This window comes from Chelmon rostratus, chromosome 18, assembly GCF_017976325.1.
Source record: "Chelmon rostratus isolate fCheRos1 chromosome 18, fCheRos1.pri, whole genome shotgun sequence".
Classification (NCBI taxonomy): Eukaryota; Metazoa; Chordata; class Actinopteri; order Chaetodontiformes; family Chaetodontidae; genus Chelmon; species Chelmon rostratus.
Window position 1 is genome coordinate 7,382,135 of NC_055675.1, and position 24,053 is coordinate 7,406,187.

At 44.9% G+C, this 24,053-nt stretch overlaps 3 protein-coding genes across 5 annotated transcripts in view; 1 reads left to right on the top strand and 2 right to left on the bottom strand.

Annotated features, from left to right (window-relative positions):
- Window positions 1-10,685: 10,685 nt before the first annotated feature.
- irak1bp1 (interleukin-1 receptor-associated kinase 1 binding protein 1) lies at window positions 10,686-12,747 on the top strand. 2 transcript variants are annotated; one of them, XM_041959014.1, is made up of 4 exons: window positions 10,686-10,960; window positions 11,772-11,853; window positions 11,977-12,107; window positions 12,211-12,747. In XM_041959014.1, exons 1-4 carry the CDS (start codon window positions 10,686-10,688, stop codon window positions 12,452-12,454), a joined length of 732 nt encoding a protein of 243 aa, XP_041814948.1. In that variant the 3' UTR covers window positions 12,455-12,747. The 2 variants fall into 2 exon arrangements, with proteins under 2 accessions (XP_041814948.1, XP_041814949.1); XM_041959015.1 differs by having other exon boundaries at window positions 10,687-10,910.
- Window positions 12,497-14,988, bottom strand: si:dkey-261l7.2. 2 transcript variants are annotated; one of them, XM_041959017.1, is made up of 7 exons: window positions 14,872-14,988; window positions 14,443-14,584; window positions 14,151-14,240; window positions 13,835-13,923; window positions 13,368-13,528; window positions 13,115-13,231; window positions 12,497-13,028 (listed from the first exon to the last, which is right to left on the bottom strand). In XM_041959017.1, exons 2-7 carry the CDS (start codon window positions 14,565-14,567, stop codon window positions 12,915-12,917), a joined length of 696 nt encoding a protein of 231 aa, XP_041814951.1. In that variant the 5' UTR covers window positions 14,568-14,584; window positions 14,872-14,988; the 3' UTR covers window positions 12,497-12,914. The 2 variants fall into 2 exon arrangements, with proteins under 2 accessions (XP_041814951.1, XP_041814950.1); XM_041959016.1 differs by having other exon boundaries at window positions 12,497-13,032.
- A 430-nt stretch (window positions 14,989-15,418) lies between these two features.
- LOC121621728 (pleckstrin homology domain interacting protein) overlaps window positions 15,419-24,053 on the bottom strand; it is a 35,720-nt gene continuing 27,085 nt past the window's right edge. Inside the window, exons 30-40 of the mRNA XM_041958313.1 lie at window positions 23,819-23,974; window positions 23,019-23,139; window positions 22,768-22,893; window positions 22,582-22,657; window positions 22,163-22,222; window positions 21,908-22,060; window positions 21,241-21,393; window positions 20,909-21,120; window positions 20,571-20,812; window positions 19,939-20,085; window positions 15,419-19,822 (exon numbers count right to left, since the gene is read on the bottom strand). Of these exons, the coding sequence (XP_041814247.1) occupies window positions 19,113-19,822; window positions 19,939-20,085; window positions 20,571-20,812; window positions 20,909-21,120; window positions 21,241-21,393; window positions 21,908-22,060; window positions 22,163-22,222; window positions 22,582-22,657; window positions 22,768-22,893; window positions 23,019-23,139; window positions 23,819-23,974 (2,156 nt within the window). The 3' untranslated portion in view covers window positions 15,419-19,112. The remainder of the gene's footprint in view (window positions 19,823-19,938; window positions 20,086-20,570; window positions 20,813-20,908; window positions 21,121-21,240; window positions 21,394-21,907; window positions 22,061-22,162; window positions 22,223-22,581; window positions 22,658-22,767; window positions 22,894-23,018; window positions 23,140-23,818; window positions 23,975-24,053) is intronic.

A 24,053-nucleotide genomic window follows, 5' to 3' on the forward strand; every position in this document is an offset into this window, starting at 1 on the left:
ACTGTGGTGATGCGTAACAGCAAGGCCATGCCTGGTTTACTTCAGCCTCCTTCGAGCTGCAGCACATAAAGAGGTTGCGTGGCGGTCATACAGAGCAAATTCATATAAATAAATGATTGAATTTTTGAAACGATTATTTGAGGGGATTTTCTGTTTTATTAGGCTCTATATATTTAGAAAGATGGACAAGTTGCAGAGCCCAGGGTGGTTGGAGGACGGGGAGTGTTGATAAACTCCAGAGGCCAAATTTTAGCCCATAAACACAAAATTAATGACATGCAACCAAGCTCACTGGACCACAAGAATAAAGCAAAGTGATTTTATTCTCCTGTGACATGTTTTTGAAATATGGCAGCGCCCTCTACTAACGATGAGAACTCGGGGGAATATGGAGGGCCCGAAAGACGTCACGCCTCGGCTTTATTAAGGAGTCTTTGGAGTTTCAGATGCTGCAACTCGTATTCGCCCTCCCTTCGCCGTATCAGCCGGGGAGAGCTTTGTCTTTCTCCTACGTATGACATCACTCCCCGAGTATGAGCCACTTCCCATAAACCTCTGTGGTCCCCAGGGTTTCCAGCCCATGAGATCAGGGAATAGGCAGCTTGATTATGAAGACGCAAGGCTGCTTTTTATCAGGAGTCAGTTCAGTTTTATCTTGTCAATTTCGGTTTAAGCAGCCGTCAGGTCCCTTGGAGAAGCCGCGCTGGACATTGTGCAACCGTTCCGCTCACATGTTCGTTAAAACCTCGTCTGTGTGTATCCTAGTAATCTGTTTAGATTCTCTCTTCCGTCTCTGCCTGTATTTGTCTCCCTCTCCCCCTCAGGGCTGAAAGCTGTGAGGCTGTAAGGTCCCTCTCTTCCCACAACTGCTCTCAATCGCCCTTGTGACTGCTCGGCTGTCAATCACGTTAACGTCAGACCCACGCTGAGCAGATCAAGCAGGCTGGCACACACACACACACACACAGTCTCCGACATACACACAAAAAGCAGGGTTTCTAAGGGGGGAGCGGAGAGATGAAGGGGGTCCTGTCAGCACCTGCTGGGCCTCACCGGAGAATCTGCAGAGGCACAGATACACCCACACACACATACACACCGCAGGGCACTGGCTGTAAAGGTACCACTTTAATTTTGGTCGTATTTACTCAGCCTCCCTCCAAGTTGCCTCCAACCACGCCGCCCCACAGCGTCAGTATGAGCCGCCCTGCCCTTTAACCGAGGAAAGCACCGGGCAGCCGAGAACCACGATGCGAAGCACACATGCGCATGCAGAGACGCGCACACGCATGTACAGCAAGCGAAGGGAAGCCTGAGGTCATACGCACGTGCACAGACACACTAACATATCAACGCACACCTAAAGTCAGGTATTTTCTATGAGCAGGGGAATCTTAGAGAAATATACAGGCTCAATTCTGGAGGTCCCTTCTTATGAACGCAAAACCTCTCAATTCATTTCATCTGTTTCTGTCCAAAACCACACTCACACACACATGCACGTACGCACGCGCGCACACACACACACACAGATGTCAGGCATGCAGACACAGCGCATGCACACAAACATACACACAGTCCATTAGGCTCATGTGTTGGGCCCAAACCACGGCCCAGAGTGCTCTTTCATGGCTCCATCATTACATCAATAAGTCTTCACATTAATCTCAGCGCAGCAGAGCACACAGGCTATTACCAGACCAGCCCTGCGCCACAGAGGCTCACTCCGGAGCAGACGCGGGCAAAATAGTAGTCAAATATATTCTGGATACTTGATAAACACACGAGGCGTGCTCGGTTTGTCTCGTTTTTGCGAGGGATGTGTCCTGTTTTGAGGCTGGTTAAGCGGCGGAGGATAAATTACGCATGCCGCGAGTAGTTCAAATGCATGAAACCATATCTAGATATATTTGGCCATGTGTGCTCTGAAAAGCCCTCAAAAAGACTTCTTTAAGAGCGTTTTTTTCTGTGTAGACTGCTGATTTAATACAGAGTCCAAAATTATTTTTGAGGAGCTGGTTTCAATAGTGACTAACGAGAATCTTTCGCCAAAGCCTTTTCAAATCTGTGTAACATAAGATCATGCCCTTTTAATGAAGCTCTTGAGAGTAGTCTGAAGAAAAAAAGAAATACACGGTAACTCGCAGAGATTAGCTTACTCCATCACTTATTATGAAATCAGTCTTTGGGCTGCAGTTAAGAGCTCCTGTGAGGAAACGGCTGCGTGGTTAATAATCACTGAGATGAGCTAAGGCAGCTAAGACAAGGCTGCCATCACAAACACAGCATCAATCACATTCAAAACGCAGGAAAACAACAGCTTTGTGCAGTGCGATGGTTGCCAAGCTCATATGAGAGAGAAGACATGAGATGCTGGGGGGGGAATTGAGTGGAAGTGAGAGGAGGGGTGTTCAGCCCTCGTCTGTCTGGACAGGAAATGGGGTTCTTTAACCCTTGACCCAGGTCCACTATGCGGCTGTGAGTGTGTATGTTAGTTTATTCCCTCAGAACAGGTTCTCTCAAACACCGGTCCGACGGACAGATGGTCCTTGTTGTCATGGCAGTCCGTGCAGGTGCGCATGTGTGGGGTTTCCTGCCCTAAGGTTCATGAGGGCGGTTGGGTGGGGGTGTTTATTATCCACAGTGCCAACGGGCAGCAGAGTACCGCCACTCCCAAGAGGTAAGAGGAATGATGGAGGAGGGGGGGAAATGGAGGAAGGTAGGACTGGAGAAAGGAAAGGAGAGAGCGGCAAGCTGTAAAACTCTGGAGGAGCGTCCGCTTTTATCGCCCTGGATCTGTTCTTGGATGAAAAAAGCTGTGAAGTATGTTTTTCACTCGTCTCTCATTCTCTGCCATAATAAGAGAATAAAAGAATATTGCCTCAGAAACCTCTGCTGTTCCCGGAATGGCAGCCTCAGCTCAGATGACCTCAGATATTGTTCCGTTGTATTCTTTTATTCTCCTTTCAACATTTCGGACCGCAAATGTGAGGCGGGGGGAAGGAAAGAGGGGGTGCAGCGTGGAGGGAGTAGCAGTAGGGCCAAGGGTCACTGCTGGAGATTCTCCCCGAAGGCAAGTCTGCTGCAAACGCGGTAATAATAAACGTTTGGCGTTTTGAGTTTCTGTCCTGAGTCCACGGACTGCAGCTCCTGTACCACACGTACACACATCGAATACTGTCAAACACTGAACTAAAGCTGTGATCCGGTCTACATTTAGAACTAAGACAATACAAATATTCATGAGTGTTTTTTGTAGTATTTGCCTGTTTGTTTAGCAGTGCTGCGCTAACTAAGAGTTGAGAGTTGGCAGATTTTTGTGGATGACTAACTGCCAGTATGGTGTAGTCTCATTAGGCCCCCTTCACTCTCGTAGGAATAGCCAGCATTGTTATTGCCATTGCTGTTTGCAAAGCTCAGTTCAAAAACACTTCTGAGAAAGCGCGTGTTTGGGATCATTTGAAGCTAAATTCTGTGGAATCTAGTCGACTTTATTTGAGCAGCTTTAAAGCAAACAATCACAACTTTGAATTAACTGAGGATATACTGAAAACAAAACTGATGTCATTACACTTATAACTTATAACAAATCTGATTTGCGATGTGCAGCATCCAACATCTACTTGAGAAGTACTTTGAATGTCAGTACCTTCAAAAAAAACATCTCATATACCCTCTAGCTACAACTTGAAATCAAATTAAATTACGTCAAGCATCAAATAAAAATTAAAAAAAAAAAAAACTAATGACAGCAAAACCCAGAGTTTATAAGAATTAAAAATAGGGAGCAATAATAAATGAAATAACCCTGAAACACACACACACAGTTTGGCATAGTGGAAATATGTCTATACCACCCGTCCCAGGCCTCACAGTCTGGGTTGTTTGTTTTTGTGTTTACTCTGGAATGTCAGACATCCGAGGACGCAGCTGAGAGGAAGGTCAAAACCACAGAGCTCCAAAGACTCAACAAACATTATTAAATTCTAATTTGTTATGAAAGGTTTGTGGAAAGTAGTGTAGTGAAACCATTAACGATTTCTCTGGTTATTTTCCTGTCCGTACAGGTCTTTATGCACTTTCAACAACAACGACAACATGCATGTACAAAAGCAGACGTCGTGCAGAGCATGCTGGATCTCAAGGAAGCGATACATTATCATACAAAGCTGAACACGACACTAAGAAGTAAGTGAGGAAGTGTTAGCTTTAAGGTATTTAAGAGTTCTGGTGAGAGAACGATCGGGTGACAAAATGTGACAACACATTTTTCTTATGAACACCTTTAATGACAATTATAATTTACATTTTTAATAAATATGTATTTGTCAAAGCCTGCATGAGAGGAAATAAGAGTGTTTTTTAACGTATCCACAACACACTCACTGATCTCCATAAACAAAAAGAAGATGATGAAAACAGTCTCTCGAGCTCTGGCTGATTGAGAGATTTGTTGCAGGAACGCAGAGATCTTATAAAATCAAACTTTCCAGTTCTCATCAGTCAAAAAGGCAGCCTGACGGAGGGAACAAACAGGGACGGGGCGCTGAAAGGGTTGTTAAGTCCGTGATGGATCATTCCCTCAAAAAGACACAATTCCTGTAGCAACGATGAACTTTGCGGGGAATATCGCCGAAGCCTCCATGAGGGGAACATGTGTTGCTGTGTGGGCATTTGTTTGACTGAGTGTGTGTGTGTGTGTGTGGGTGTGTGTGTGTGTGTGTGTGTGTGTGTGTATGCTGTGCACTCATTAGTGAAAAGCCTCAGTGCAGACTAGCTCCAGTTACAGTAGTAAACGCTGCCTTTGAACTTTTAATAGAGCCCTGAAACTCAACCAGGCCTTAAAAAACACAGATCTGCAGGAACTGAAAAAAAAAACGGACAGAAAGAGGTGGAAACGGTCAAGAATAAACCGCGCCAAAGGTACGTGACTGACTGAAGAAAAAAGGTGAGATGACGAGATACGCTGAAAACTGGATAACGTGAATCATTTAATCACGAGCCGCGGCATGCCACAAAGTGTACGGATAGACCGGAGTCAACAAAGAGGCCATTATTAGCACAACATATATAAACACACACCTGCTGAGCTGACCGATAGACGCATGTTATAGCTCTCTGACATGGGCAGAAACATGCGTCTGCATTACTGGTATATCAAGTATCTGAAAATACTCTCTCTTTAGCGCACATACACACATCTTCATCATCATCAATAGAGCCACTGCTTAGCCCAGGCACCTGTGGGCGTGCCTGGACACAATAATTAAAACATGCAAACCTCTGTGAGTGTGTGTGTGTGTATTTAAGTGGGTGGGTGTTTCTCAGGGTGGGTGTCTGTGTTGCAAACTCTCCTGGCATGCCTCGCAATAAACAGATGTTGAGCCTTTATGAGGTCTTTACAACAGGTTGAGCAGTGCCCCAGAGTCGTCTGCGAGAGTGTGCTGAACGTACACAGGCCTGACATCGAAACCTCTCATCGGCGCGACCATAAAAGAGACCGCCACTGGAAACGGACAGGAAATGTGCAGCGTTCGTCCAAAATGTTGAGGGGATTTTAATTATTTTGATAATGCTGCTTTCACACTGTCGTGAATTGCCGTAGTTAGAAACTGTTCTTAAACACGTTAAAGCCAGAAAAATTCTCTGGCAGCCATGTTCACCATTACATCTATGGTACCGTTCACCAAAGCCCATCTATAAATATGTTTTACGGCAAACATATTGACTTCTCATAGCAGAAACAGCGCAGGTGTCACTAATAACATTAACTGTCCGAGTAAATCATGCCAGCGAACCAGCATGCTCGATACCACAACCACGGAACGAGTTCCCAGAAACAGAAAGCAGTATTGTTACTAATGTAATTCATTACACCTGTGCTCTCCCTGCTGCGACATGTCAAAATGTGTGCTGATACAAAGGTTTACACAGTGATGGGAATGAACAGGGCTGTGGACAGGACTGTTTATTTGACTGTGAGCTGTTTACAGAGATGGACGCTGTGGAGCTGAGCGACAGCATGAGAAAATACCTCTGATAATATACTGACATGTTGAGAACTCAGCAGTGAGCTCGCCCCCTTGCCCGTCTCTCAGGACCTGTGGGCGTCACTGCTCAGCTAACGAGAGAGACGTTCATAATTTCCTATTCCACTCAATCCTATTGCAAAAAAAAAATTATGAGCTATTTTACAGTAATATCCTATCAGACAGCATCTAATCTTTGCTTTCACTTGCTGTTGTTTTGCACATCTGGCCCTGGAGGTCATGGTGTACTGATCTGAGACATTGGATGCTTTCTTAGTTTAGGTAATTATCAAATCACCAGTTGTTTAGAGGTGTGCACCCCTGCACAGTGATATGATGCTACTCTCTTTGCAAGATAAACATTTTCTCAGAGGTCTAACTGAGGGATTGGGAGAATATCTGATAAGAAACTTGACTGAGCCCATCTTAAACAGTCTGCCTTCAACTAGAGACCTCTGAGTGACTCCACAACAGCGAGGGCCATAGCTACCATTGAGGACACTGAGGTCATGTCCTCAATATTTTATTATTTCCTCAAGTTCGCTTTCCACAATTAAAAATGCTGCCATTGTTTATATTTCATAAACCAATTCCAGTATTGTTACGCTGACTGTGCTTAAATTTGTGCACTAACTTAAGCCAACAAAATAAAATGCTATGAAGCACCATTTAGGCCTTCATGTTGAGAAATATAATATAGAGAAAGTGTAATTTAACAGTTAACTGAGTACAAACAATATGAAAAATCCATGAACTTCTTTTTGGTTTCTGGTCATACTTGTCAGAGTTTTGAGAGGGTGGACTCAAGACTTTCTGAAAGTCTGGCTGCAGCCGTGTCTACAGCCGAAACAGGAGTGAAGAGCAGCGTTATCTCACACACAGTCCCCTTGTGCATGTATGAGAGCGAACAAAAAGGGGCTGCAGCGTCATCATCTTTTGTGCACCACGTCCTTTTTAATCATACCCAACCCAGCTTGGTGCAGGTCATAGTGTAGAAATGTTATGACCCTGTTTACGCTCATGCTATAATTACACAGTCGTTAAAACTCAACTTTTCTCAAAACTATGAAAGCCAAACAACATAATGACAGAGTGAAACACAGAGATTGTTCATCTTATTCATCTAATGACCAAGAATTTGCAGCCCGAGTTATGAGTTGACTATTAGCCCACGAGTTCAGAACACCTCCTGCTGCTGAAACAATGATCACCACCTGAACCTATTGTTAAACAGAGCTGAATACTGTTGGTTTTATAACCAATAAAACTGTTCATCCGAAGAGTCTGGAGACGTAAACAATGAAAATCTCCATTTATTGTGTTTTCTCATTCTATCAGCATCTGTTTTTAACAGGGAGGGAGATTTGTGAAGAGAAATAAAAAATGAAACTCGACTTTTTTTTTTTTCCTCTTTCACAATAAAGTCCGAGACAGATGACAGCTGTGGACACACAGAGTGCACGCTGCATGTTTTATCGCCTTCACCCATAAATAAAAAACGCAGAGTGGAAGAAATACAGTCAAAATATACGATTTATGGCAACGGGCACAGGAGGGAGTCTGGAGATTTCTTGGACAATATGAAAATAAAACTGCAATAAAACTGCATGGGCCTTGATTGTGGTCTATGGAGAGACATGGAGGGCCTCCAACACAGCTAACTTTATTACTTCATCTGAGAGAGCGAGAGCGAGCGAGAGAGACATCAACTGATTCAGAGACCATTACAGTCAAATCTTTTTCCCTAAGTGGCCACAGTCTCCATCGCAGGACCCCCAGACCCTTTTCACCCAACATCCAGGGACACAGTGGAGGGCAAAACCTCCTCATTTCAGTTTACCCAGCTTTTTATTCATGCAACCAACACTTTTTTTTTTGGTTGACATAAATCTTTACAACATAATTTCATGGCAGGCATCAGAGTAAGCACTATTAAACTGAAGGTAGTTATATAAACATTGGGGGGAAGAAGAATTAATGCTTTTGAGAGTAAAATGGATTCTTGTTTATGTAAGTGGTCGGTAACCTTATGATGATCACCAACTGAACAAATAATTTACCGCCATTTTCATTTACTGCAACATCACAGCGCCCAGCTATATTGCTATTTAAAATCATTGTGAGGGAGCCAGAGGAGATGTGAGTGATTTGAGAAACAGACAGCTCGGAGATGAGTAAAAGCAGTCTGCAGGCCGCTCAAGGAGAATGATCTGGACTTCCATGTGGATTTAACAGTACGGGGTGTCCTCTCTCGTAGCTGCATCTTTCTTGGCCGGGGCAGCGCATCAGATCTAAAGTTTCACAGAGCATACCGGGGGACCGGCGAAACCAGAGACAATAACAACAAATACGGCCCTGTATTTTTAGGTTGTGATTATAAAGCCCGTTTCACAGTTTAATACTCCAGGGAAACCAAACAAACTCTGTTGTTTAAAGAAACCAGCGTCCAGAATCGGATCAAATCTCTGCTGCTCCCAAATGTTCTTGACAAATAAAAGAGGAGGGCGTATAATAGGTCTACAGTACAAGGAGAGACTGCAGTTTACATGGCTCCCAAACTAACACGTTAATGAGATACACCAGGCACAATGCCCTGTCTTTATGCACAGTAATATTTTCTTCACTGCTTTAAACACTGCTTTGAAACAATCAAACCAATGTGAGGACATTGATCAAATATTAACCTATCAGTGTATTTGTAAATAAGTCTTAATCACAATATGATCAATTGTAATGAAAATAGAATTATTGTTACAATCCTTATTATTAATATCATTATTTGCCTCTTCCTCCAATTACCAGAAATACTAAGATATATATTTCAGAATTTGAATTATTTTCAAAAATGGCAACAAGCTAAAATAATACTAAAAGAGGTAACTAAAGAAGTATCTAGACTCTTGTATTGAAGACTATTCACGGCTTTATTTTACACTGTACCATTATGTTATACTTTGTTGCCATCTGCTGGCCAAACAGAGGTACTGACCAACCCAAACCGCAGCTTGCACAATGAGCTTTGACTGTTCAGAGTGACAGAAAGTTAAGATAAACATTTTGTAAACGGCTGCTTTTATACAATTTGCATTTCATTCATCCATTCACATTACTTGTTTTCTCCTTTTTTAGGGCTTGCCATCTAAATGTGCAGAAAGGTATTAAGAAGGCTACTTTCCTGAAGTGTATTTCTGCTACCAATACACACATCTATACACTGTAAATCACATAACAGTTTTAGTCCACACCAAACAATACAGTCACAGCTCATAGCCAAACATAAGGTTCAAAGTATGACTTTTGTCTTATTACAAAAATGTACACTTGATGTAAGCCTTGCTCAATAAATGTAGGCATAACCATGCAAAACAGGTAAAATAAAGTCTTGTGATAAAAAGTATGTTCTGCAGAATGATTTCAAAGAAGGTCTTTTAGCAAGCTCAGAGCCTTCTGAGTTCACTAACACATGGGATGAATTAGTTGTTTGTTTCCTGTTTTTTTTACTATAATGTGTAATAGTGTATTTTATTTCATGCCCTGTTTTCTTTCCTTTTTTTCTATTCATAGGGAGATGTGTTCCATCACCAATAAACATTATAATTACAGATGCAGTTAGGAGCAAGGCCATGTAGGGCTAGAGTAATTAGAAAATTTGACATCTACTAAGAGACCGTCAGTTTAGTGTTGGTCTCTTACAATTTGTTAAAAGTCTGGTAGTTGAGTTTTGAGTGAGCTAGAGACGGGAGATGGCCTTTTGGCCGAGCCCTAAATACAGAGAATAACAACAAACCAGACGTCTGAGATAAAAAGCATGGATGACTTTTTCGAGGCCCACTCGAGATAAAAATGCTTAACTTTTGTGATGTTCCTCAGTTGGACAAAGCATGATATATTTGATATTTTTTCATAGAAATGTGTTGACTCAAAACTGTGAGAAATGTGAGAAACACACATTGTATTTATAGAGATTATGTTATATTTTCAAATGAAACTTAAGATAAGATAAGATGAAACTTTATTTATCCCCAGCCGGGGATATTTGGGCATTACAGCATCATGGAATAGCAGGTGAAAAGAAAAATAGCAAATTCAAAAAAACAAAATACAAAATAAAAAGTGGATTATACATATTATACATAATTTTTTTTACATATTTTTTAAAAAAGCTATGTAGAAAAAATATTTTAAAACATGCATTGCATAAAAATATGCATTGCAAGTTTGAAATAAACACAAAGGTGTTTCTAAATTGATATTTTGACAAGTCAGAGCAAAGCGGTATTAGTAATGCTGATTAACTCACTGCTCCGTTCATATGAAGTGCTTCAGTTAACTGAGTAAACATACAGCTGACATTCACATTGAACTTAGCCGCTACTGTGACCTTGCTAATAGTATCCAACATGTCTGCCATGAAAAGGGTGTATAGACACTACTTTATCAAAAAAAATGCATTTTTCTAGTCCCTAGTTTAATGATTATTTATGTAAATTGTTGGCACTGACATATGGCCTTTGTTATCAACAGTCCTCTCCCTTCTTCCCGTAGAAAGGCTTGATCTGACAGGATTTGTAGTTCTTTGGCGGAAGAAGCCTACAAATCCCGACGAGCACTTCGCCCATCGCCATAGCAGCGGGAAGTTGCTTCGGGTCTGCTACCATGGACAGCCAGACCCGAGTCTTCGCTGCGATGTTACCGGCTGCTGCTCGGGAATTAGACGGTAATGACAGAGAGCGGGGAGTCCAAGTGCGAGCAGTCAGTCGTCCGAGCCCCAGCAGCCGCGTCAGGGAGCTCCAGGTCACCGGAACAGCGGAGGTTTGCTGCCCGGCGGACCGAGTGTCGGTCCGGGTCAGTGTGGGCAGCAGCAAAGAGTCAGTCAACGAGGTGACCAACAGCGTTTCACGGCGACTTGAATACATTTTACAGGCTGTCAGGTGAAAACACAAAGTCCAGCTGTCTAACTTAGTACGAGTAGAAGAGTAGTTTCCTGTGAAGCAGTAAACTTTAAGCTAGCTTGTTAGCTAACGGTACAGCGTTAGCGTTTGAAGCAAACTTTGGGCAGGTCGCTGGAGCAAAAGTGAATGTACGAACTAGCAACGCTACTGTTTACAGTGGTATCAATGGGATGTCAAGTAGGAGTAAAAGTTACTGTAAACGTTGTATAAAGGAAGTTATGTCCACTGAACAAGCAGTGGGCTTGTACTCTCACCGCAGCACAAGTATTGTGAACTTTTACTGAGGAGGCAATGCTAGCTACCTCAATAGAAAGCTAACCAACTGCATATAAAAGCACTGCATTCGTAGGTTTGCCTGAGCAGAAGCATAGAAGTGTCAGCAGCAAAACTCAGACTATCAGTGGTAAAAGTACTGAGTAGTCAAAGAAATTGTCCATTTCAGAGGGTCAAGTTGATAATTACCGATGCATTAAGGTACAAGTCTTTTAATGGCTGAAGAAAGAAAGTAGTTATTCTAGCTGTCAATTAAAATGCAGTGTGATATTTCCCACCATAATGATGTGGGGTATAAATATAAAGTAGCATAAAATGGAAATACACATGCAAAGTAACTCAAAATTGTGCTTTATCACTAGTAGTACATGGAAGCTGTATGAGGCAAATTATTGTTTCTGTTTCCATCTATACTCACTGCTTGTTTGTGTGAAATGTGTTTTACAATTGAAGATACATTAGGTCATTTCACATCATCGCAATGGATGTAATATGCTTTCATTCATTCATTCCTCAGACAACATGGTGTCAGTGACAAAGACGCCGCAGTGAGGAGGTTTCTCCACCGAGAGGCAGACCAGTATCACATGAATGCAGAGGTGGAGTATTTGGAGAAACACGATTGATCCAGATGTGTCATGATGCCATTTAACCTTTCACTGACCCTGCAAGGTATATGTTTGTTGAGCTGTATATGACTGTAAAACTAAATCCTCCCGCAGGTCGCGGTCACTTTCTCAGATTTTGAGAAGATGGAGCGAGTATGTGGTGTCCTGCTGGAGAAGCTGGACAAGAGTGTTTGTGTTGGGGCACCACAGTTCTACCACAGTGCTGAATACCTGAGTCAAATGAGGTACAAAAAAAACACGTCTCAGCAGCACTGTAATATCTGGACAGACTTCTCCTTATTTTGATGAAATGCAGCCATTCTAACCGTGTGTGTGTTTGTGCTTCAGGCGGCGTGCGTGTGTCTCAGCAGTTGAAAATGCTCAGCAGAAGGCATGTGAAGTCAGTCAGCTCCTGGGGCAAACTCTGGGAGCCCCCCTACTTGTCAGAGAGGAGGAGACAAGGGAGTGGAGGAATGAGGATGGAGAGGATGGAGGCAGGCTTTCTCACCTCCCCTGTACACCCACCATCACTATGTCTTCACAGGTGTCCGTGTCTTTCAGCCTCAGAGACGGAAGCAGGAAAAAACTCTGAAGACATCTGTCGCTGAGTCATGGAACCAAAGAGCAGACTGTCGCAGTTCAAAGTATTTTATTACTTAGTGGTAATGGCTGAATAAAAGTGCAAATTCTCAAGGTTTTTTTTTTCTACCTCAGCCAACACAAACACTACATGGGGAAAAAAATGTCATTTCAGGCATAATTGTCATCATTTAACTTAACTCCAGCCATTCAAATCTGTATTTAAAAAAAATCAGGCACATGAAATCAAATGTCTTTTTTAATGTGTTTTTACATTTTGGCACATCAAATTAAAATACTGTATATTTTAAATTACAACGAAATAAAAGTTGCACAACTGAGAGCTGTTACTCCAAATCTGCAAACGACACTCTCACATCGAGATCCAGCGAGGAGGGATTTGAAAATGATCCTTGATCTGCGCATATCTTGGCCTTTATAACTACCAGGTCAATATTTCTACAGAAAACGCGTCACAGCTGAGTCGTCTTCCATCGCGTCGTCAGGGTAGAGCTCTCTGAGCCAGGGCTGCATGACGAACCGCTCCCCGTCGAAGTGTGTGAAGTAATTCTCCAAGGTGGGAATATCTGGCTAGAAACATCAACAGTGGGTCCAAGACATATCACATGCATGTGATTTTATGCGTTTATGTGCTGTGATTTTCAGTACATACCCTCATCCCGGTGATGCGCTCCAGTTGTGTCTGAGGCAAGTATCCAACTAACAAAGAGGAGGGTCCAGGCCCGCTGAAGAGCACTTTATAATGAGGCGTTTTCTCTGCTTTGGTGTCCTGTGTGCACACATACACAGTCACAGAACTCACAGGACTGGCTAATTAGAAAATGTCCATCAGTTTGTGAAACGGTTTATGAAGAGGGGAAGATTTCCAAGACGCAGCAGTGGTGTGTAGCGTTGTGGCTGCTAACCTCAGAGCTGGAATACACTCTATTGATCCACTCTGGAGGGGCTCGCATCTCGGGGTCCCAGCTCACCACCACCCCGATCATATTGTTATTCCTCTCCTTCACCACCTCTCCAACCCGCAGAAACACATACGGAGGACGAGGGCTGCGTGCGATCTTGGAGGCTGCGGGAAGGAAGTAAAACAAGAGACTCTTGTGTGCTGCATTCAGTTTGAACCCCCAGGTAATTCACCATCTTACAAAAAGACAATCGCTGATTTGTTTGCAGGGGCTTGTATTTTACTTACCTGCACAATCACTTAAAAGAGGTTAATGTTGTTAGCAGTAAATTGTGCAAGTTCAGTGTGATGAACAGGATTTAGTACTTTCTGAGGAGCTAAGGTTCAGACGTGACACGGACAAAAAAAAAAGGTGAAATGTAAATAAAAATGTCAAATTCATTTGTGTCTTCCTGAAAAATACTCACAAACCTCCAAAGAATCCCTGGTCATTGTCAAAAAGCATGGTTTCTAAGGGAAGCGACTCCATCTGCTCTTCCTGTCCCAAGCCAACCAAAGACCTTTGGAAAGCAAAACACTGTCAGTGTGGACAGACAGGTGAGCAGGCTGTGAGTGTGTTTCCCTGCTGCAACAAGGACTTGAAACATTAGCAGTCACCTTGAAAGGTCCTGTAAGAAGTGCTTGATAGGATGGGAAAAGATCATGCAAATGAACGCACAGTGCCTTGTGCCATGTGAGTCTCGGTCAATCACAGTCCTTTTCTTATTGCAAACCATCCCATACTCACTGGACTTTGGACATCTGCTGGTCTGCCCAGTCCATCCAAGCAGTGGCATTCAGGTAAGATGCTCTCAACTCTTTCCAAATGCGAAGCAAGCTGAAACACCACGATTATTGATTAATTATAGTCAGAAACACTAGACACCTTCAGGGATGCACTAGTTTTACTATAATGTTTCTACACTATGGACTTTGATGCATATGACTGAAATGAAGGCCATTAATTAAAAAATTCTTCCAGCTTTAGGTACGAAGTCCATCTGCAACGCACTGACGTACATAATGGGCACGGACCCTACCGTGTGCTCGCGTGGTAGCGCTGCGCCGCCGTGGAGCCGCTCCACCTGGAGATGAAGTACTGCGCGGGCACAGCGGAGAGCAGCAGCACGAGCTGCAGCACGGCTGTGGCCGACAGCTGAGGCATGAGCGCGCGCCAGTCACCTGCAGACGGAGAGGCGCGTCAGGTGGAGGAGCCAGAACTCAACCAGTGAAAAGTCGATGTGTGAGGTTTGTGACAGAAATCACACCGAGTGGGCTTCTTCTGTGAACACACACTTCTCGACAGTGAGTGTAGTGGTTTTATTTGCTGGCATGAAGTCAATATGGTTCAACTTCAGGAAGTAAAACGTGCATATAAACAACATATGGCGCCACAGAAACTGTAGCAACAATGCAAGTTAAACTACTTGCTGTCAAAGCTCGTTAATATTAGTAATTATGACTCTTACCTTGTGTTAAAGTCCAAACTCTTTTCTCCAACTATCCGCAAAACATTGCGTCCCAGAGTCTGTTTGCGCCTGAGCACCAGAGCCGTGTGACGCGGTTTCACTTCTGTTTTATTTACATAAACCACACGCGCGTCCATGCCGCCGCCGCCACCTGTGTATTTACATGTTCCGTGGAGTCACGTCAAACGGGCCGCCTGCCCAATCGTCGCAGCCCACGGAGGACCTGACGGGCCTTTAGCGGTGCGCCACGTCAGGACGACCTGAATCCGTCCGCTCCGGGCGCGCAGTAGCTTTTTCACGCAGTTACACTGTGGCAACGCAGAGTGGGAGAGTGGTCCATCCGTTCAGCATGACCGTGATCCTCCCCGTCATATTATTTTTAATAGGCTGTGTTGTAGTTGTGTATTTTTATTTATTTTACTTTTGAGAACAAACAACTAAGGCAGAAAAACAAATGCTTTTATTTTGAAAGTGACTCCACATACTGAAACTAATTTGTAAGACTTTTTGTTCATGGCATTAAAAAAACAGGAATGAAGAGTGGATATGGAAACACAACTGTTTATTTACTTAAAATATTGGTATGAACTAACAGGACAGCAGTACTCCCCTACACATACATTCTAGCCTTATGCTTCTTTTTTGCATTAATTCCTTTATATATAAAAAGTATCCAAACTAACAAAGACATCCTCATCGATCAGTTCACGTTAAACAGACCCCCTTCCCGTTCTGTTCTTTCCCATCCCGCGACCACTTAAAACATCCCAAAATGCTTCCTAGTGGCTCACATGCAGCCACCTCTCCAGTTCTCGCTCTCTCTCTCTCATACTCTCACACACTCTCACAGACACACACACACACACTGTGACCTTTAACCTCTGACCAAACGCTGTGATGCCCAGTCAGAGGCCACGACCGGCACAACTCTGCCACACTTTAGCACAGGCCCGTGGTAAATGTATGTGTACATGAGCTCCGTAATGCAGTGCAGGTTCCCGTAAGGTGAGAGGGCTGATCTGAACTGCTCAGACAGTGATTCAGAATATGTCAATGTCAATCAACTTAAATCTGAAAACCTAATGAGGTCCGTGCTCTGAAGCACTGGGGGCGCTGTGGCCGATGTGAAATAAGAGGGAATGAATGAATAAAATCAGTCCTTGCTTATAAACCACCAGTGACTTGCTTTTAAGGCCCCTTTGAAGTGATTAGTTGTACGTTATTACTGACACGGTTCAGGTAACCTGACCAGCAACACTGAATCAGCTCTTTTATTTGACCGGTTTGATAAATACAGGTAGCATGGGTGATCTGATGAGGAGGTGGAAACAGCAGAACAAAGAAGTTTGATGTCTGCTTTGATATGACTTCTGCATTTCCACTTTTCAATGGGAAATCAGAGGGGGTATAATGCACATCCCAGCCCATCCCTTTATTATTGGGGATATAATGGCTGCTGTGTAGTACGCCAAAGGCAAGGTTAGCCACCAGCCGTTCCTGATTGATACGTCCACACCAAAATCCAGCAATTTTTTTTAAAGCCGTGAGCTCATACCCTACGGTTTGAGAAGCCTGGCCCTAAAATGTTGTTTCCACACTCTACGCATGATAATCTGTGCATATATGTAAATATGATTATTTGTGATTGAAAAAAAAAATCCAAAACCGTTATGTGCCTATGAAGAGTTTCTTTGCACACAAAGTGCATAGTTTTGTGGGCAAAGATCATCAGCTTCCTATGGAAACCCAGCAATATTAATGATTTTCAGGCCAACAGTCAGTCGTGGAGGAAGGTGTCCGTGTTTTAGGCTGTCTCAATCTGGAATAAAACTCTTCATATACACAATATAAACAAATCTTTTGTGACGTAAATATAAGCCAGACTGACTGAAAAAAAAAACTAAAGATATTAACTGTATCCTGAAGTAAGTGTGAGGAGTATAAAACACCTTTCTAACTCCACAGATCTAACCAATGAAATGCTGGCAGGGACACGCAGACGTCATGTGACACACGAGCTCGACACGCCCAGAGACAGGAAATAAACACATTCAAAAGCCATGTTCTAAAACTTCAGTGCCCAAAGACAGAATTTGGCATTGACAGACCCACAACAAAAAAAACAAAACAATGATAAACGATTGAGATACATGTTCAATAATATGTGAGAAGAAAGACCTATGAAATGAGCCAGGTGGATACAGATGCTACCGTCCAGCTCAAACCTACAACTCAAGTGGCTGATTTTGGCATCCAGTTGCTCTGTGCTGGGGTGAAAACAGAAACGTGGGAGAAGTCGTTGTAGACCCGGTCCATTAGTTGTGTGTACAGACAGAGAGTGACACAGTATGTTTGTTTCAGTCTGTTCCCTCGTCCATAAGCCCTCCGTACAAGCCCGTCAGGTCCAAACCCGTCCCCGAAGTCCAGTTCTCTGAACCCAGCGACAGGACATGAAATGAAAAGAAGCGCGAAAAAGGCCCCAAAAGCAGAAACCGAGGATTCAACATGCCAGAATAGCGAAGGCACACAATCAGAAAGATGAATGCAAGACTTGTCGCTCTCTCGTCCGAATTCAATCCGATCCAGTTTGGTCTGGCTTGATCCCGTTCGCTCCAGGTGTGAGAAGGTGCTAGAACATGCGAGACAAAGTGTGTGCATGTGTGTGCGTGTGTGTGGTCACCATAGAAACATATCAACATTTAAAAAGTCAATTTTTATATGGTAACAATTTTAAAATACACAGGGTTACTCCTTACGACTGCATTGATAACCGGTCTGTGGTAAGTGCATCTCAAAGCTAGTCACCCAAAGCTCCACTGGCTGTACCTTCGGTATAAACTGACAATAGGTTGGTTATAGGATAATATATTGACATGAATAATGGTTTTACAACAACAGTAAAGTCTTTTTTCAACTGCTATAAATACATTTCTTTGAGAGGTTTCACAACGATCAAACTGTATGCCACTGTTTGTACGCTGAAAGAGAATGACACACTCAGCTGTGTTATAAAAACACACACGCTCCTTCAATTACACACACTCGCATAGTCACAACTTAGTTCGAACACATACAGGCACATGTACTTTGCAGGGCAGAGGCCAAGCACACTTACAGACACATGCACGCACGCACGCACGCACGCACGCACACGCACACACACACACCAAAGACATAAAGGCACAAGGTATTGCTAATGTTGAGGACGTGTTGAAACATGGTCTATAGACATATAAATGACCCCTTTCACCCATGCATCCTTTTTGTCCTCCTCACAGGAAAAACAGCTTCTAGAAAAGAAAGAGATGCTTTTTCTTTCTAATTAACATGCAAAAAAAACGAACAACAAAACAAACAAACAAAAAAAAAACACCCACACAGACCCACACACATCAACGGTAAACAGAACCTACAGATCTACAGTACCAACGAAGGTACACCATTTGGTATTTTAGCGCAGACGGACACGCTCAGGTTGTGTAAGACTTCCGAAAACAGAGAGCTGATCATCACGTACAAATCTTAGAAAAAGCAGAGAGGGGGTTGTATAAAAAAAGAGCGGGAACAATGAAGAAGGGGGGTGAAAGACGTTGTCAGGCCGGCGGCCTGTAATCCGTCACAGGCCTAACATTTTCAGCTCAGTGGGCGTCTTTGACTTACCCAGCGGAGACTCTTGAAAAGTCCTCAAAAATAGCAAGAGTGAGACAAGATACATCCAGCTCTCCTCGTGAATTTTTCAAGTACTAAAACTCTGTCCGACTTCTGTTTCGCCCAGTCCGACGCCAACAGTGTTTAAGGTCAGACGGCGGTGCAGAGTGGTTCAGTGGGCAGGGGGACAGTCACGAGACCACCAGCATAGGAGTCGGCGGGCTCCTGTGGGATCCAACATGGACCAATAACGTCGGAGGACTTGGAACAAATGAACATGCGTCGTCGGAAAGCCGCCGGCTGGCGTAGCGATGCGCTCGCTGGGCCGAGAGGAACGAAGAGCGGACAGATAACTGCGCTGTGTGTCTCTCCACAGCCGCAGCTTCGGACAGCGGCGGCTGCGTTAGCGGCTCCCCGGACGTACACACACATACGCGCACAATAAATGCATACAACACCGAGCACAACCTCCTCAACTCAGCCCCCCCTCCGGCTCCTCCAATGCATGAGCGAAGAAACCTCAGCCAGATTTCTCCTCTGTCAGAGCAGCCGGCCTGCTCCTCACGTCCCGCGTGTCTGTTCTGCTGTCTCCATCACCAGCCTATCAGGTTGGCTTTGGCCTTTTCTGTAAGCTTGCGGACGCGTCCCTTTGAGGAGGTGCCAAAGGTGATTGATGAGTCCTCAAACAGCAGCTGCCTCTGCTCCTCCTCAGAGTCCTCCTCCATGTACCAGGCGGACCGTCGCCCCTGGTTGCGTGTGCGCATCGACCCTCCCGCCCCGTCCCCTGCCTCCTCCTTTGGAGACTCCTTGCGATTGGATCGTTGAGGAGCGGGTAGAGGAGGAGGCGTGACCTCCTCGTTGGCTCGCCTGCTGCTCCTCCTCAGTGGCGAGGGCTCAGGCGACTCGGCAGGAGGAGTGGCTTCATCAGTTCTTACCAGTCGAGGGCGGCCGCGCCGTCTGGGCGTCGCCACCACGCCAGAGTCCGACAGCACGGATGTTTCCTGCGCGGAAGACGTCCCGCCTTCGTCCTCCGTCGACTGATTGAGCTCATCGTCGGGGGTGGAGCTCCTACGGTTGCCACTATTTCTCATCTCCTCCAGCTCCTGCTTGCTCTTCCTGCCTCTCTTTTTGCCAGGAGGGCGGCCCCGGGGTCTGGAAGGGCTCCCCGGAGTCGTGGCTTCTGGGGGACTCACAGGCGGGTCTGCTCTGGATTTCCGCCCCCTCCTGCCCACGCCCAAGGTCACATGACTACTGTGGCCATTCAGGTGGACTGTGCTCTGAGACGAAGGGCTGGCGGGAGAGCCTGACAGGGGCGGCGTTGATTTACAGGACAAAAGGAAGAAAATATATCAATAGCAGGCAGGTGACATAAAATGATTATCATAAAAATAAGCATCACAAGGTCACTTCATCTCTCACCAGGTGTGTGCCGTACAGGAGTCCTGAGTTTCCTCCGGGTGCTTCCTCCACTGCTACTTTCCGCGGCCGGAGGGGGTGTCACCTTTTCGGGAGCTGGTGGCGTTGAAGCTGACACAGAGTTATGAGCCCTCAGTGAGCGAGTAGACTCTGCGGACGGCGAAGAGATACGCAACAGAGGAAGTAAGTGAAACATGTCAGATGTAGTCACTTCTCGATGATAACGGCAGCTGGTTAGCTTAGCGTAAAGACTGGGAGCAGCTAGCATGGCTCTGTCTAAACTGGTGACAACACTGCAGACCAGCACCTCAAAGCTCATTCGTTATTTAACTCATACAAAAACCAAAAATGATATGTCGTGGTTTTACAGGGCATTACGTGTCAGACTGCTTCCTGGCTGGACACGCCAACTTCCTTGAATCTTGCTGTCACCGTCAGGTTGCCAAGCAACTAAGCTAACCAGCTGCTAGCGGAAGCTTCATATTTGGCGTACAAACATAAGACGGGTATCAAACATCTAATCTAACCATCAGCAGCAAAAGAAATAAGAGTATTTCCTGTCAAACTATTCCTTTAATACTACAAGTTGTTGTACTGTTGCTCTACGTGAGAATTAACGTTAGAAGTGATCTCACCTGCTGCGCTCTGTGTGTTGCTTGTGGAGTTGTGTAAGGAGGATGAGGAGGGCGGAGTGTGTGTAGAATGGCGTGCTGCACTCCGCGTGCGCCCCGCGGCCGGCGTCTCTGCCTTCCCGTTTACCAGCTGAGGGGCTTGTTTGAGGGGGACGCTCTGCCTCAGGGAGGAGGGTCGCGAAGGAGCCGGTGATGGCTCCTTTTTTCCGGTCACCCTGGATGATACGCGCCTCTTCCTCTCTGGGCTAGAGGCAGGATGGGAGGAAAGAATGCGAAAAGATCACACCTAATGCGCCAAGAGGGAGACCCCAAAACCAGAAACAAAACGTCCCGTCTCCTACCTGGACGCAGTGCTGCTGGTTGGAGATTCGCTCCTCCTCCTCCGCCTCTTCATGGCGTGCCGCGTCTGTCTGTCCGTAGTGTGTCGCGTCTGTCTGTCGGTGCCCTGTCTGGTCAGTTTTTCAGTCAGGCCGTGGATGGCCTTGTAGTCGGCCAGGATGGAGCTGACGTGCTCCTCAAACAGCGCAGAGAGCCTCAGACTCATACTGTAGATCTGGAGACACAACAAAGCTGCACTGATTCAGCTGTCACACAAAGACACACATTTTATTTCATGTGTTCATCAAAGCATGAAAATGAACAAGGACTGTGTGTGTGCGTGTGTGTGTCTCACCCGAGACTTCTTACTGGGCGTGTAAGCTTTGGAATTGCTGAAAATGAGCCGGACATCTTTGCAGAGCTCAATGGGAGACTGGTACTTTCCTTCTGTTAGCGTGTTGAGAACGGTGCCAAAGTCCATTGGGGAGTCGACTATTTGCAGGTAGTCCTGGGAGAAGCGGAGGGAAGTGGGGACATTTCAATTACAGGTTTCAAAAGATGAGAACACAATAAGGAGTAAAGGAGATGAAGGGAGATTTGGGGGACTCCAAGTTTCAGTTTGAATGGGTTGGAAAAAAGCTGAACCAACAGCAAAAGAATTCCAGCCTTCCTGTTAACAAGAGAACTGCAGCCCACTGAAACCGCAAGTCTGTTCACAGTGTTTCTGCTTCACGACTCCTCCATTAGATTTGGTCTTCATTACAGATTGAATGAAGAGGCCTGTTCTTCGGACCAAACAATCCCTTCGCTTCAAACACCGCTCCTTATTTAGCTGAACTGCGGCCACCCTGTACTGCCAGATTCAAGGACCAAAACTGAAAATGCGAACGAACGTGAGCTGAATCCACAACGAACTAAACTCAGATCGCATCCACATGAGTTTGGTTTGTTTCTGAGGAAGGCAGAGTTCACGTGCACGCTGAATACTGAATAAAGAAGGCAAAGAGTGGCTGGGTAGGTACCGGGTATTCCTGCAGATCCACAGGTTCTCTGAAGGGCTCCGAGTCCTCACACTGAAAGATGAGATCCAGCAGCTCCTTGCAGCGTCCCCTCCATGCATGAGGGTCGTACGAAGGGGGTCGGGTTCGCAGTTGGCGCCGCATGGGTCTACGACCCTACACAAAAAAATGATCAAGTGAAAAGAAGTAAGTGTTTCCGCTCGTGTGGACAGCAGTGTAGAATGTACGGAAACACACTGCTGCTATCAGATATGCTACCTTATGGTTTCGTGTGGATGTTCCAGGAGTGTTAGTATCTTCATCCTCCTCCTCATCATCCTAAATAGACAGGAAAAGTGGAGTTAAACAAAGGTTACATATACTGTGCTATCTGCTGCTCTGTAATAAGAGTATTTCATTATTTCAACTGTCTTTTAGGAGTAACTTAATAACAGCAGCATTTTAATATATAGAATAATAGAATTAGTACTTATTTGGTCAACGTCTATTGCCATGATTTATGAAATATACAGCACATTTTGGAGTAAAAGGAAATTTGTGTGAAACAGTGAAATTATCTTTTTTTATATACAAATTACACAAAAATATTTTATCAATGTCAGCCATCAATTAGAGTAAAATGTTGGTGACATTTTTAAGACAAACTGCAGAGTCGGCATGTCGATGTGCGAGCACACCTCATCTTCAGAGTCAGAGAAGGTGGCTTTCTTCATAGTTTTGTAGAGGGGCATGAGATCTGTCAGACTTTGGTCCCTGAAGAAGACACAAGAAGGAGAGAGCAGAAAAGTTTCTACTGTGCAAATGTTGTGGGATGATTCAAACGGAAACGTGGAACATTTTTGAATTACTGACAACATACTCACTTAATGAACTGCAGCATGAGGTCAGAGACAAACTTGGCGGTGGTCACAATGAATGATCCGGGCTCGTTGAACGTTTGGGCGTTGTGTTCAATGTAACGAACCTCCCACATCAGAGAGGACAGTCGTCTGAAAAGCAAATACAAATGTGCCGATTGTCTATTTAATTCTCTGTCTCACACACACACACACACACACACACTCTGTATCTTCTGGCATCTCTTGTGGTCAACGCGCAGCCTGATGTGAGGTACCTGTAGAAGCGGTTCACCAGCCTTTGGCGTATGGTGCTGAGGTCGGTGACGTAGGCCACTGCTGTGCAGTACGTGGGGTAAGCTTGTAGGTCCACTGGAAAGGCAAATGGTGCCGCCACGTCTGAGAGTGAACATACAGGAGAGGATTATCACTAGACACCCATCTGCAGCAATAAAGGTGGATATCTTTTCATCGTCTATATGATTTGTTTCCTTCCAAAAAAATACAAAGTGTATATGTATGTCAAGTGTTACCACAGCAATGCTAACCTCACATCTTTATCCCTTTTGCTAAAGATTGTCCTCCTTGTTCTGAATATTCTTACCTAAATTTGGATGTACCTGCAAGAGTTAATATAAACCCTGTCTTGTGAGCCAACTGCAGCATGAAGCGTAGGAGTAACAGGGAGAGATCTGGAAGGATTAACGTGTGCTGGCTGTTGGTGCTCCAGCGTGTTCGACCCCCAAACTGTCACTAGAGGGAGCCCTCACACCAGCTTTCCACTGGGAGGATTGCAGCAATACAAAGCCTGCGCCTAATAAGACATTACATCACTTAATGGGAATTCAAGCAAGCACCTCAATATGTGGCTCAACCTGTTAGCAGCTTATTTCTTGTAACATGCGATCTGTGGCCCTGCTGAGCTCATGCTGATGAGCTCAGAGCTGTGACTCACGTTGTGGAGTCACAGCCGCTGCTGCTGTTTTACGAGAAATGCGCCCTCGTGGCTGAACCTCACATCCCTGCTTACGTGACGTGAGCGGGCCGCTACTTTCACAGGGGTTTGACGACGTCATACCGAGCGTGCAGAGCTGGTCGATGGCTTTGATGATGCGTTCGCACTCCTCTGCGCGCGTGCGGCAGCCCCATTCCCCGTCCAGCGGGACGTACAGCAGCTCCTTCTGCTCCTCTTCTATCAGTGGCACGCTCATGCCCAACTCCTCAGGGAACGTGGCTGCACAGGGAGGAAGTGACAGGCGGAGAAGTCCATCAAAATGTTGAAACGGCGAAGAAGATTTGAATTTGCAAAGAGA